Source organism: Bubalus bubalis, chromosome 9 (genome assembly GCF_019923935.1).
Source record: "Bubalus bubalis isolate 160015118507 breed Murrah chromosome 9, NDDB_SH_1, whole genome shotgun sequence".
Lineage (NCBI taxonomy): Eukaryota > Metazoa > Chordata > Mammalia > Artiodactyla > Bovidae > Bubalus > Bubalus bubalis.
In genome coordinates, this window is record NC_059165.1 from 92,940,528 (window position 1) to 92,955,198 (window position 14,671).

Sequence of the window (14,671 nt, forward strand, 5' to 3'; positions counted from 1 at the left end):
AAAGAGTCCTACATGACTGAGCGACCGAACAACAACAAATGCACAACTTTCTTTCAGATTCCGACGAACAAGATGGAGACCCTAAAAGCGATCGTTCAGTACAAGCCGCCCGTGGACGACAGCAAATGTGAAAACCTGTACTCTGTAAGTGCCAACAAAGGAGAGGACCGGGCCTTAAAGGGGAGGAGGGCACTGGCAAAGGAAGTGGGTGGTGAGCAAGGGGGAGGGCGGACCCGTACAAAGGAAATGGGTGAGGACTCAAGGGAACGGGCTCGTGAGCAACAGAAGTGGGTAGCAGTAGCGGTAATTTAGTCGCTAAGTCGCGTCCGACTCCTTGCGACCCTACGGACTGTAGCCTGCCAGGTTCCTCTGTCCATGGGATTTTCCAGGCAAGAATACTGGAATGGGTTGCCATTTCCTTCTCCAGGGAATCTTCCCAACCCAGGAATCGAACCTGTGTCTCCTGCATTGCAGGCAGATTCTTTACGGACTGAGTTAGGAGGGAAGCCCACAGAAGTGGATGGAGACTCAGCCACCCACTGAGTGGTAGGCAAGGGAGAAGGCGAGGCCTCACAAGAGAAGGGGATGAAGCTTTTGAGAGAATTTTTTTGTGCCACGAAGGGTCTGATTTCCCGTGTCTGTTCTGGTAATTTATTTCTGTATAACAAATCACCCCCGAAATTGGTGGCATGAGACAGTACCAATCATTTTATTATTAGTTGTTGTTGTTTTTTTTCAGAGTATTAGCGTAACAGGATTTCCTTGGTGGCACGGTGGTAAAGAATTTGCCTGCCAATGCAGAAAATGTGGGTTTGATCCCTGGGCGGAGAAGATCCCCTAGAGTAGGAAACGGCAACCCACTGCAGTGTTCTTGCCTGGAAAAACCCCACGGACAGAGGATACTGGTGGGCTAAAGTCCATTGAGTCGCAGAGTGGGACAGACTGAGCACGTGCATGCCCACACACAGCGGAACTGAAAAAACACGGCAGCACTGAAAATAAGATGTGTTGGAACTCACAACATGAAGTTCAAATATTTAATTTATATTCAAGTCAGAATTTATTATAAATTTACTTTCCTGGCTCTCACAGATGCAAAGTCATCAGTATCTGTAATAAAACCATTAGCCATTTTTAATGTATGAAAATACGCATACAAGGGGCATGCATTTCTGCTATGGCTTGACCAACAGCCCTGTTGGAGCCTGCCTTTTTTTTTTTTTTCAAATTTTGATGTTTCATCCATCAGAGATTTGCTTTTTTGATATTGATTTTTAAAACATTGCACTGAAATATTATTTATCTTGATAACAAGCTTTTTTTTGGGGGGGGGGGAATTCCCTAAAAAATTTGCACTCAAAGAGATGCCCCTGGTCTGCAGTCTGGTCCTGACTCTGCACCTTGGACTCCTCCGGGACCTTTCTTCCTCTTTTTCTGCTTCTGTGATGTCTTCAGGTCCTGTGGGCTTGTTTGGTAGCTCACATCTCCACGAGAATGTTTTTTTGTTTGTTTTGTTGTTGTTTTTTCCATGCTGGAAAGGATGGCGGGGATCTTTGTTCCCTGACCAGGGATGGAACCTGTGCCCCCTGCAGTAGAAGGAAGCTCAGAGTCTTTAACCACTGGACCACCGGGAAAGTCTCCAGAGAGAATGTTTTGAGGAGAGAAATATCCAGGCAGAAGCTGTCCTGCCTTGAATGACCTGTTCTTGGAAGTAGCACGTTGAGGCCAAGCTGCAGACCAGACTCCACCTCTTACTGAGGGAGGGACAGGGCCCCTGAAGACTGTGTGACATATACATGTCACATTCATTTTTTTTTTTTTTTTGCAAATTCACTCTGCCTCAGGGCCTTCTAGAGTCAGAAAATGCTTGAGTGCAAGCCACAGAGACCCACTTAAGCCAAAGGAGAGGGTTTGGGTTTTGTTTCTAAGGATACAACAAGTTAACTCACAGAAGTCAAGGCAGGAGGTCTGTGAGGGACCAGCTCAGGCTCCTGTTGTTAATGTTCCTGAGATCAGGCCATCAAACCCATGATCCAAATCAGAAGTCCTAACATGTCATGGAATTTATTTCGTTTTCCCTCCACTCAAGTGGGAAGAAAGATGACAGTGATCCTTTCTGGCCAAAACACTCGCCAGCTCGCGCACCTTTCAGAAAACCTTAGAATATTAAGACCAGGATGATAACTAAGTAAGTAAGACAACTGGTCAGAATCACAGGCCTCTCAGAGGTTAAAAGTGATCATCACGGCACCAAGATCTTAAGTCTGGATAAGTTAAACCCTTTTGTTAGAAACAGTATTAACAGCAGGTTTCTCAGCCTCATTGGATATTCGAGGTGGATAATTTTTTTCTTTTGAACTTGTTATTTTGTATTAGGATATAGCCGATTAATAATATTGTGATAGTTTCAGGTAAACAGGGAAGGGACTCAGCCATACATAAACATGTATCCATTCTCCCCAAAACTCCCCTCCCATCCAGCTGCCACATAACACTGAGCAGAGTTCAGGGTGGATAATTCTTCATTGGGGGGGCTGTCCTGTGCATTTTTAGGTGTTAAGCAGCACCCCTGGCTTCCCTCCACCTACTACATCCTAGTTGAAACCATCACAGATATCCTCAGACACTGCCTAGGTCCTCTGGCTGGGGTAGGGGGGCATGGGCAAAATTGCCCCTGGTTGAGGACAATGATTTATAGGCAACGGTTTTGTGACAGATTAGGTATCTACTTCTCTGCCAGGGCGAGTAGAACCTCCCATTTTTAGATTCAGTTTAGGAATACATTCATTAGAACTGAGAGAAAAAGGAAATGCCTGGGAAATTAAAGGGTGAAATTTGAGGGCAGAGGGATGACAGAAGAAGACCATTAACTGGACAGGTGGTGATGCCTGGAGTTGGAGTCGGGACCAATTCCCGATTTCCAGTAGAGGACTGGATTGGACCAGGTTGGGTCCAGCATCTATGTGACCCCATCGTCTGTGGCCATGGGAGGATGAGGTCCTGCACCTGCTATTAGGGGAGCATCCTTTTGAGGGGGGCTTGGGGCATTTCTCAGAGAAAGGACAGGGTCCCTGCAAAGGTCTGTGTGCACTGCTCCTCTCTCCATCACTCTACCCTGCTAGAGATGCTCTGGTGAAAGGTTCTTCCCTTTTGGATGGGGCCAGCATTGCCCTGTCAGGTTGCAGGCAATGCTTGCCATTTCTGGAGGACATGGAGAGCCCTCTATTTTGCAGACAGGACATTGTCCTCCAGAGCCTCGCTGGAGGATCAGAGACAGCATTTTTGCAGCTCTCATGTGAAATTCGGTTCATACAGCCTCACAGTTCCTTATGAGGCATCAAATTCTAAGGTAATTAAGAGCACAGGCTCTGGACTCTTGGGTTAAAATGCTAGCTCCTCTGTTTACTTAGTGTGTGACCCTGGGCAGGTAACTTACCACCTCTGAGCCTCAGCTTCTTCATCTGCCAGAGGGAGATGATGTATGTCTTATTGCGAAGGATATCTTTGGTTGCAGGTGATAACAGCCTAACCCCAAATGGCTTAAGCTTCAAAGATCATTTGTTGGCTCATGTAACTACAACCCATGCACAGCTGGAACCAGGAGCTCAAATAACATGCCCAAGGCTCCACTTGGTGGCAAAATGGTAAAGAACCTGCCTGCCAGTGCAGGAGACATAAGAGATGTGGGTTCAATCCTTGGGTCAGGAAGATGCCCTGGAGAAGGAAATGGCAACCCACTCCAGTATTCATGCCTGGAGAATCCCCATGGACAGAGGAGACTGGTGGGCTATAGTCCATTGGTTGCAAAGAGTAAGACACAACTGAAATGACTTAGCAGGCTCCATTTTGCTCTCCACTAACCTTGCTTCCCTCTAGTCCTGAGACAGTCCAGCAGGTCCTCAGGTTACCTCATGTTCAGATGACTCATTCATGTCCCAGCACTTCCAGCCAAAGCCCTGACCTTCACTGTGATTGGACCATCTGAGGTCACATGTCCAGAACCAGTCCAATCACTGGGGCCCAGGCAGATGGGACCATCTAGCTTAAGCCAATCAGGATGGCCTTCAGTTGCATCAATCTGGTCACTAAGTTTGAGGTGCCGAGTGGAATCTGGAAAGGCAGAGAACAAATGATCCTGAACTCTGCTGTTCTAAGCATTTTACACATAGTGACCCATTTACTGCTTAGAACAACCCAAAGAGTTGGGCCTTGACATCATCCCCATTTTACCTATGAGGAAACTGAGGCCGAGGTGCTTGAGTAGCCTGCCCAGGAAGTGGAGGAGAAGCAGGTGTCTCAGGGCCTCTGTATCAAGTACCTTTCCTCCTGCTGGGAATCATCCTTCCAGGGCAGCTGGTGAGGCAAGACCTGACTGGGGAAGGGGAACATCTGGTGTGCCTGGGGCCCCCTCACACCCTTGAGCCGCCACCCTCTGCTGGTCTTTTCTTTCCGTAGTGGGATGACTTCCTAGAACTTGGCAGTAGCATTCCCGATGCCCAACTGGACCAGATCATAAAAAGCCAGAAGGCCAATCAGTGTGCTGTGATCATCTACACTTCAGGGACCACAGGCCAACCCAAGGGGGTGATGCTCAGCCATGACAATGTAAGTGCTGTCTCTGCTGACGGGGTTGGACTCTGCAGCCTCCAGGGTCTCGTTGCCCTGGGGCAGAGGCCTTCAGACTGTTTTTGTTCTTGACCCACAGGAGCACAGTGGTGTTTAGGAGCACAGTGGCATGGGGGACCTTGATCTGTGGGGCAGAGAGACTTAAGCCAACACTTCCAAGGTCGGGGCAGCATAGTGCAAGGGTTGAGATCAGGGACTCTGCAGGAGACCTGGCTCTATGATCCTGGGCAACACATCCAAGATCTCTAAGCCTTGGTTTCCTCATCTGTAAAATGGGTGTGATGTAATAGTCCCTGCCTCCTGGGTTGTTTGAGCTCAGAACCATGCTTGATAAAATAAGTATGTAAAAGGGCAGTGTAAACACTGAGTTTCAGGGGCTAAAGCAGGAACTGATGTTTTAGTTACCTGAGGAAGTCTCTGTGCTTGGGGAAAATGCATGCATGTCTGAGTGGAGTCCAAAGCTGATGGTAATTTAGGTCACTGGTCAGAAAGAATAGGGGAATCCACGCTAAAAGATCCTCTTTATATAAAACCCTAGAAAGGGACTTCCCTGGCAGTCCAGTGGTTAAGAGTCCACCTGCCAATGCAGGGGACACAGATTCAGTACCTGGTCTGGGAAGATACCACATGCAAAAGGGCAACTAAGCCTGAGTGCAGCAACTACTGAGCCGACATGCTGTCGAGCCCATGAGAGAAGCCAACAAGAGAAGCCACGGCAATGAGACGTCCACGCACCACAGTGAAGAGTAGTCCCTGCTCGCTGCAATTAGAGAAAGCCCATGTGTAGCACAAAGACCCAGTGCAGCTGTAAATTAATTAAAAAATAAATTAGAAAGTGAATAAAATGACCTAACTGTAATTTAAAACTGTAACTAAATAAAAGATCCTGTTTATATAAAACCCTAGGAACGGAATTCCTAGGAGGTCCAGTGGTTAGGATCCGTGTGCCACTTCCAAGAGCCCAAGTTCAAACTTTGGTCAGGAAAATAAGCCCATGTGGTGAAAACCCTAGAAAATGCAAACTTGTCTACAGGAACCAAAAGCAGATGGTGGCTGCTTGGGATGGCAAAAGGGAGGCATGAAAAAGGGCGATGGGAACAGAGAACATTCACCATTTCAATGGTGGGGATGGCTGCACGGCTGCATATGTAAGTCACTATGCACCAACTTGTACACCTCAAATGCAGGTGGTTCCCTGTATGTCAATTACACCTTGATAAAGCTGTTGTTTGTTTTCTTCTAAGGAACAAGAAAGACAGTGATGGCTCATTTCTGTTGGACGCCCGTGATATGCCAGGGTCCAGCCCGAGAGTTTTACATTTTGTAAACCCTCCCGGTGATTCTATGATTCTATCTGTTCTGTCGGGTGGCCGCTGTTTCTACAGATGAGCAAACTGAAGCCCAGAGAGGTTAAAATGCTGGGTCCAGGTCACACAGCAAGCAGCATGGCAGAGCCAGGACCTGAACTCGGGCAGGCTGGTGTCACAGTCCACATTCTCACCTACACTGTTGATCTATGTGGCTGAGGTGTAAAGACCATTAAAGATGCGATCACTATAAATATGCTGAAGCCAGCTGAAGAACAGCACGCAGAGCACAGGCGGTTTTTGTTAAAAATTGAAAAATGAAGCAACTGATGTACAAGCCTGTAAGCTTTAAAAGTAGAAAAGTGTCTGGCAGGACGTACATCCAACACTCCCCTTTGTGAGTCAGAAAGACTGCTAGTTTTGCAATGAAGCATTTCTTACTTAATATATATATATATATATATATATATATATATACACACACACATATATATATATATTTGGCTGCATCAGGTCTTAGCTGCAGCATGTCAGATCTTGTTCCCTGACCAGGGATTGAACCTGGGCCCCCTACACTGTGAGCACAGAGTCTTAGCCCCTGGACTAGCAGGGACGTCCCAGCATTTCTACTTTATGAGAGCTTTTTGCACCAACCCAGCTTAAGAGTTGGCAGTACACAGTGGCTTTTGCTCTGGCTGTTCCCTCTGCATGGAATTCTTTTCCTAGAGACCAATTTGGCTTCCTCTTTCACCTCCTCGGGGTCCCTGCTTAAATGTTACTGCCTCCAAGAAGTCCTCCCTGACTTTCATGTTCAAAACAGCAAATAAAAATAAACCACCCCATCAGTCCCTGATCCCCTCTGGCTACTGTTTTCCGTGCATTGACATATTATATACAGTCACGTGTTTATCGTGAACATCAGCTCCTTGAGGGCAGCAGCAGTCTGTTTGGATCACTGCTGTGTCTCCAGTGCTAGGTATACGAGGATTCAATCCATTTTGTGGACTGAAATGAATGAAGAGGGTCTGAGGAAGCCCACCCTGGCCAGCGTTCATATTCCTAGTGGCTTCATGTCTGCTGAGATCATCTCCTTGAAGACAGCTGATGAACGCTGAGCTCTTGGAGCAGGTCTGCCTAGATCTTCATCCTGGCTCCCCCATTTGCTAGTTGTGTGATCTGAGAAAACTCCCTCAACTTCTCTGGGCTTCAGTTTGCCCACTTGTGAAATGGAGACAAGAACAGCTGATAGCTCTTAGAGTTGCTGTGAAGGTTAAATAATGCCTCATACTGTGTCAGTTAGCTACTGCTGTGTAACAAACCATTCTAGAACTGAGCGACTTGAAACACCAACAGTGCGTTATTTCTGGGTCTCAGAGTTGGACCAGGGCTCAGCAGTGTCTTTTCTGCCCCACAGAGTGTCAGCTGGGATCACTCAGCTGGTGCCCAGGCTGGGTTAACAGGTCTGAGAGGGGCTTCACTCACATGTCTCCTGGGGCTTGGGTTTCTCTATGGCATGGAAGTAGTGAGGCTGTTGAATTTCTCCATGTGGTGCTGGCTCCCCCAGGGGCAAGCACACAGTATGTAAAGGCACAGGCTGACATCTGTCAGGGCTCAGTGCCAGAAGCTCATGGTGCCCTGCTCTGCAGGTCAAAACCAGCCACTGGACCAGCCCTGTGAGGGGAAGGGAAAACAGACTCTAGCTCTGAACGGAGCAGGTGGCAGAGAATTTGCCGCTGTCTTTAACTTACGCATGGGCTTCCCGAGTGGCTCAGACAGTAAAGAATCTGCCTGCAATACAGGAGACCTGGGTTCAATCCCTGGAGAAGGGACTAGCTACCCACTCCAGTATTCTTGCCTGGAGAATTCAATTCCATGGACAGAGAAGCCTGGAGGGCTACAGCCCATGGGGTCCCAAAGAGTCAGACATGACTGAGCGGCTAACACTTCACTTAACCTACACACAGATATAAATGCTCAGAGTGATACCTGGCACACAGCCTCATCAGTGTCCCCTATTGTGACTTTTAATCCATTATTGACTGGAGACATTTTAATACATCTTTTGCTGCCCATTATTGACTGGAGACGTATCAGTACATTTTTAGACACTGATACAATTAACATCAAGTGTGAAGTTGTTAGAGCTTAAAGTTGATCAAAGTTTCATTAGACAACTTACGATTGTCATTATCATTCATGTTTTTCTCTGTTAGATTTTTGTTCCAACTTTGTGTATATGATAAGTGCTAATTTATTACCGTAAAATCTTCAAAGATAACACATGGTGAAATTTTACACAAAGATGAAGTTTTCAGTGAATTTTATGGGAATAGTTTCTCTGATTGAGCAACGTACATACAAGTGTCTCAGAAGATGACAGTTCTTCAGAACACAGTTCTGATTCAGACGATATGCATGTAGACCAACAAGAAGACAAAAAGCCGTAATGATTGATTCCGATGTGGAAAGTGAAACTCATGATGCTAGAGAAGACTTTACCAGTCTGTCAGGTGTAAACTGCTGAATGCAGTGACCTGCAAAACAGTGTTAGTGAAATCACAGAACTGATTTTTGGCCAGCCAAAATGAAAACTCCAGCTGCAGGCATTAGTTTCTGCAAGAATCCCCCAGTCAATAATGAGTTAAAATCATCATAATTGTCATCATTTTTAGAGCAAGAAGTCAAAGGTAGTCCCAGGTTCTCAAAATGTGTCCACAATTCAAAGTTTCTCCCGTTTTATAGAATACTAAGCCACGCTGAGATAAACAGATATAACCCCTCACAGAAACCCCACGAGGTTAAGATGTATCATTAACCCCTTTCACAGATGGGGAAACAGGCTCAGAGAGGGGACATGACTTGAGCAAGGTCAGAGAGCGAAGAATGAGCTTGAGCCAGGTTCTGAACCCTCGGGTGTTTGAACGACTGTAAATCAGTCTGCACGCACCTAGCCCCTTTTCTCAACAAGTGGGTGCTGGATTCCTTGGGCCTCTGGAAGTGACAGTGTTTCTGGGGGCAGAAGGAAAATCCCTCCATCCTGAGACCCAGAGAAAGACAAGGGATGAATCTTGAGGGCTCACTATGGGCCAAGGGTTTTGCATGTTTCCTTGCTCTTAAATGTCCCTTCTCTTCTCTTAAATGTCCCTTCTCAACAAAAATTCACTGGGCACCTACTATGTGCTTGGAAAATGGCTTTGGACAGAACAGACCCAATTGTGGCCCCCGGGAAGACAGACAGGGAACGAATAAATAAAACCACTGAGATTGTGGCAAGTAGTACTTAGAGGATTAGACAGATGCTGGAAGCTTCGGTTTGGGGGTGAGACAGCTTCTCTAAGAGGTGACATTTAACTAGCAATTCAGCATCCAAGGAGTTATTAATAGTTGTGGAGACAGTTGAAGGAAGCAGATCCCAGGCAGTGGGAATGGCCAGTGCAAAGGCCCTGAGGCAGGACCTTGCCTGACCTGTTGGAATAACAGTGTAGAGGCCCATGTGGCCAGATTAACGACCAGTTTATGATACCAGTAAGAAATATAGATTGCTAAATTATAGATATGCTAAAACTTTACATCAAAGCATACATTGGAGAAAGAAAAACATTCATAGAGTTATAAAGCAACTACACTCCAATAAAAATTTTAAAAAAATTTAAGAAAAACATTGATATATTAATTGTTGGGGTGTTTATTCCATGGGATTAAGAGTAGTCTTTTTGTTTTTTGGACAGTGTTGGTTTCTTAATTTTATGTTGGCACAAGGAAATTCTGTGCCCATTTTACAGATGAGCAAATAGAGGTTGCAAGGGATTTTAAGCAAATAGCCCAGGGTCACTCAGCTAGTAAATGGTGGAGTCAGGATTTCTTTTGTGTGCGTGGCTGTGCTGGGTCTTAGTCATGGCATGTGGGATCTTTCATTGTGGCAAGCAGGCTCAGCAGTTGTGGTGCACGGGCTTAGCTGCCCTGTGACATGTGGGCTCCTAGTTCCCTGACCAGGGATTGAACCTGATCTTCCACATTAGAAAGTGGATTCTTAACCACTGGACCACCAGGGAAGTCCCTAGAGTCAAGATTGCTTCTGAGACACTGAGTCCTTCAGATTTTCTGACTTTCCCAGTAGACATCCTGACTCTAGGGTCTCCTTTTGGATCCTGGGGCATCTGGTAATCCCCCAAAGCTGCCCACTGTAGTTTACAATTCCTCCCAGCCTCAGACAAGTTAGTGAACTTCTCTGTGCCTCTGGTTTCCCATCTCGATGACGGGGGAGAATCACAGTTATCAACCCCAGTGTTAAGATGAGGACTAAATGACTCGATGTTTTTGTAAAGAACAGGAGCAGTGCCTAGCGTTTAGGAGGTGCCTTGCGTTTGTTAAAGAACTGCATTTAAACAGCCCTCAGGTGAGGAGCGGAGAAGGCAATGGCACCCCACTCCAGTACTGTTGCCTGGAAAATACCATGGACGGAGGAGCCTGTTGGGCTGCAGTCCATGGGGTCGATAAGAGTCGGACACGACTGAGTGACTTCACTTTCACTTTTCACTTTCATGCATTGGAGAAGGAACTGGCAACCCACTCCAGTGTTCTTGCCTGGAGAATCCCAGGGATGGGGGAGCCTGGTGGGCTGCTGTCTATGGGGTTGCACAGAGTCGGACATGACTGAAGCAACTTAGCAGCAGCAGCAGCAGGTGAGGAGGAGGAGGAAGTATATCGGATCTCACTGGATCCTCAGTTCAGCTTGTGTTCTAGATCACGTGGACAGCGGGGTCGGTGGCGAAGGAATGCAACCTGGCTTATGCCCCCGAAAAGCAGGAGGTGGTGGTCAGCTACCTTCCTCTCAGCCACATCGCAGCTCAGATGATGGACGTCTGGGTGCCCATTAAGGTCGGGGCTTTCATCTACTTTGCTGAACCAGACGCTCTCAAGGTATCAAGGCTGAGGGAAGCCCAGATGGGTGGACGGCTCCATCAGGGCCCAGATCTGGGGGTGTGGGGTCAAGGTTAAGGGCAGCTTGGAAGGGTGGATGGCTCCATCAAGGCCCAGATCTGGTAGGCGGAGGGGTTCCTTCTCTGTCCTCAGCTAATGCTCCCCTTTAGCAGCATGTGAATCGGTTAACCACCTTCTTTTTGTTTTTATCTTTATCTGAGTCATGGTGTCCATGGTTTTGCAGGCTGTATACTGAACTACCTAAGACTAAAATGTGGATGGCACTAAAGGCAGAGTTTGTGTGTGTGTGTGTGTGTGTGTGTGTGTGTAGCGTTTTTGTTTTTTTTTTTAATTCAGTATTCCCAGCTCCAAAACCCTCCACAAACCAAACATTTTTGGCAGTAGAATCTGACCTGAACTGATGTGAAGCTATTTGAGTCTTCATGTTTACCCCATTTACTGGGAATATGCATATCTACAGAAATATTAATGGGCTTCTCCAGTGCCTCAGTGGTAAACAATCTGCCTGCCATGCAGGAGGCACAGTAGACGGGGCTTTGATCCTTGGGTTCAGGAAGATCACCTGGAGAAGGAAATGGTAACCCACTCCAGCATTCTTGCCTGGAGAATCCCATGAACAGAGGAGCCTGGGGGGCCATGGTCCATTTGGTTGCAAAGAGTCAGACATGACTGAAGCAACTTAGCACTAGGAACAAAGCCATTTTAACTTGTTTTTGGCTTCAGCACACAGGATCTTAGTTCCCTGACCAGGGATCGAACTTGTGCCCCCTGCAGTGGGACACGGAGTCTTAACCACAGGACTGCCAGGGAATTCCCTGTCTTAACATTTTAAGCAACTGCCAGAGTGTTTTCAAAGAGGCTGTGCCATTTTACATTCCCACCAGAAGTGTATGAGTGGTCCAGTTCCTCCATATCCTCACCAACACTTGTTGTTACTATTTTTGTTTTTATTATTATTGCCATCCTTTCACTTTTCATTTTCATGCATTGGAGAAGGAAATGGCAACCCACTCCAGTGTTCTTGCCTGGAGAATCCCAGGGACGGGGGAGCCTTGTGGGCTGCTGTCTATGGGGTCGCACAGAGTCAGACACGACTGTAGCGACTTAGCAGCAGCAGTTAGCAGTGGACGTGAAGTGGTCTCTCTCCTGTTAGTTTGCATTTTTCAAATGATTAATGATGGTGAGCAACTTTTCTTGTGCTTATTGGCCATCTGTGTATCTTCTTTGGAAAAATCTCTTGTTCACAGTTTTGCCTGTGTAAAAATTGAGTTGTACATCTTATTGTTGAATGTTGTGTTCTTCATACAAATTGTTTATCAAAGATAGGTTTTGCAAATACTTGCTCCCAGCTCTGTGGCTTGTCTTCTCATTTTCTTACTAGTGTCTTTTGAAAAGCAGAAAATGTTCACCTCTAATGAGTGTTAACTCTCCAATTTATTGATTTTTTGTTCCTTTCATGCTTCTGGTGTAATTTTTAAGAAAATCATTGCCTACCCTAAGGGTTGGAAGAAGAAATGGTAACCCACTCCAGTATTCTTGCCTGGAGAACTCCATGGACAGAGGAGCCTGGTAGGCTACAGTCCATGGGGTCACAAAGAGTCGGACACGACAAAGTGACTTACACATACTGTATCTAAAGGCACAGAGATTTTCTTCTATGTGTTCTTCTGGAGGGCTTTTAGATCTGTTAACAGCTCTTACTTTTAGGTCTGTGGTCCATTTTGAGGTAATTTTTGTGTCTGGCAAGAACACTCTAAGTTAGCTAAGCTCTCTGTTTGTTTGTCTTTGGCACTTTTATTGAGTATCAATTGATCATAAATGTAAAGATTCATCTTTAGATTTTCAGTTCTGTTTCATTGATCTTTATGTCTATCCTTACACCAAAACCTCACTGACTTTATTTTTCCAGCTTTTTGGTAGTGAGATCACCTTGTTCCTGTTTACCAGGACTCTCCCAGTCTCATAAGTAAAAACCTCACATTCCAGGAACACCTCCAGTTCTGGATATATCAGGACAGTTGATCACCCTACCTTATAGTCAGTTTCAAAATCAAGTAATAGTAAGTCCTCTGATCTTGTTTTTCAGAATCGCTTTGGTTATTCTAGGTCCTCTGCATTTCCATGCAGCTTGTCAGCTGGTATGAAAGAGCTTGCCTATTTTTCATGGTGATGACACTGAACCTGTAGATGAACTTGAGGGAGAATCTTTCGTGATGCTCCACTTCATGCTTGGGCAACAGTTTCTTTAGCCACTCCCCCCACACTGGCTACATAGCCTGTTTTCATTTTATTACAAACTGATGCACTAAGAGCATCTCACACGTGCTTCTCTGGGTATCGGAGTCTTTCGTCCAGCTGAGTTCTGTCACCCGCAGAAGTGAAGTTGCCTAGCTGTATTCAAAATGTTAACAGCACTGTCACACTGCCTTCCAAAAATACTCGACCAGTCTGTACGCTCCACTGTGTTCCCAGGGAGAACGGGTTAACTGATTGGCCACTGGCCAGTCAACGGGCTGGCTCCCATGGGTCGGGAGCTCACCTTGGTCCAGAAAGCTAAGAGAAAGTTCTCCTGGGCTGCCCTCAGTGGCTGAGGAGAGATGGACACCTGGGATGCAGGTGTTGCTGACTGAGCTCTGTGCCCAGCAGGGCACCTTGGTCAACACCTTGCAAGAGGTAAAGCCTACTGCCTTCCTGGGGGTACCCCGAATTTGGGAAAAGATGCATGAGAAGATAAAGGAGGCTGTTGGCAAGTCTTCAAGCTTGAGGAAAAAGGTGTTTCTGTGGGCAAGGAATATTGGCTTAAAGGTCAACTCGAAAAGGATGCTAGGGTAAGTGGCGGGACCACTGGGGCCAGGCATGGAGGGTGGTGGGTGAGGGGGCTCAGCCTTCTCCCGCTGTGTCCCATCCACCCATGTGGCTCTGTGACTACAGAACCTTCCTTGACATCCATGTTCACAGGGAACATGACCATCCCATGAGCTACCGCATGGCAAGGGCACTCGTGTTCACCAAAATCAAGAATTCCCTTGGCCTGGATCACTGCCGCATTTTTATCAGCGGGGCCGCACCCCTCAACCAGGAGACTTCTGAGTTCTTTTTAAGCCTGGACATACCAATAGGCGAGGTGTACGGTATGAGTGAAAGCTCAGGACCCCACACCATATCCACCCCAGCAAACTACAAGTTACTAAGGTACCAGTCTCCTGGGCAGACACCTGGTCCACTGGCAATGCTGGGTCAAAGTGGATGGAGGTGGGAGGGTTTCTGGGATATGATGAATCCTGACTTGGTGCCTCCAGCCTCCAGGCTCCAAATCTTCATGACTGTGGGAAGCCCCACTTTGTCCGAGAGCCCGTGGACAGAGGGAGGTCTCCCAAACATTCTATGTATGTACCCTCCCTATCTGTCACTTGTGAGCTCTGCCTCCAGATGTCCCACCCCAGGTTGACCTCCTGAGACCTAGGGACCCTTCATCTCCAAGATGCTTTGTTTCAAACACATCCCCAGGCCCCTCTGGCTTTCTCCCAAGCTTAGCTCACCTTGGGCTGCAGGATGGAGCCCAGTGACACTGATGCAGTAAGAACACCAAAGGCGAGTTCCACTTGGAGTCTGAGAGCCACGTTCCTTCACAGGACCTCCTGGTCGTCCTTCCCTGCCCCCCTGCCCCCCACCAGCTGCACCATACTGCAAGTTTGAGTCTCCTCTCGTGTTTGGCCAGATTACACTCGCCTTTGAACTTAGTGAAATCGAAGTCTGATCTTCCGAATCTGGCAAAACCATCTCTTGCTTCTTACTTT

The 14,671-nt window shown here is 46.9% G+C and overlaps 1 protein-coding gene across 4 annotated transcripts in view; it reads left to right on the forward strand.

Moving 5' to 3' along the window:
* ACSBG2 (acyl-CoA synthetase bubblegum family member 2) overlaps positions 1-14,671 on the forward strand; it is a 50,578-nt gene that overhangs the window by 14,493 nt on the left and 21,414 nt on the right. For all 4 annotated transcript variants that reach the window (XM_045166670.1, XR_006641431.1, XR_006641432.1 and 1 more), the window contains exons 6-10: positions 58-144; positions 4,456-4,605; positions 10,677-10,853; positions 13,521-13,702; positions 13,833-14,066. In XM_045166670.1, coding sequence (XP_045022605.1) covers positions 58-144; positions 4,456-4,605; positions 10,677-10,853; positions 13,521-13,702; positions 13,833-14,066 — 830 coding nt within the window. The remainder of the gene's footprint in view (positions 1-57; positions 145-4,455; positions 4,606-10,676; positions 10,854-13,520; positions 13,703-13,832; positions 14,067-14,671) is intronic.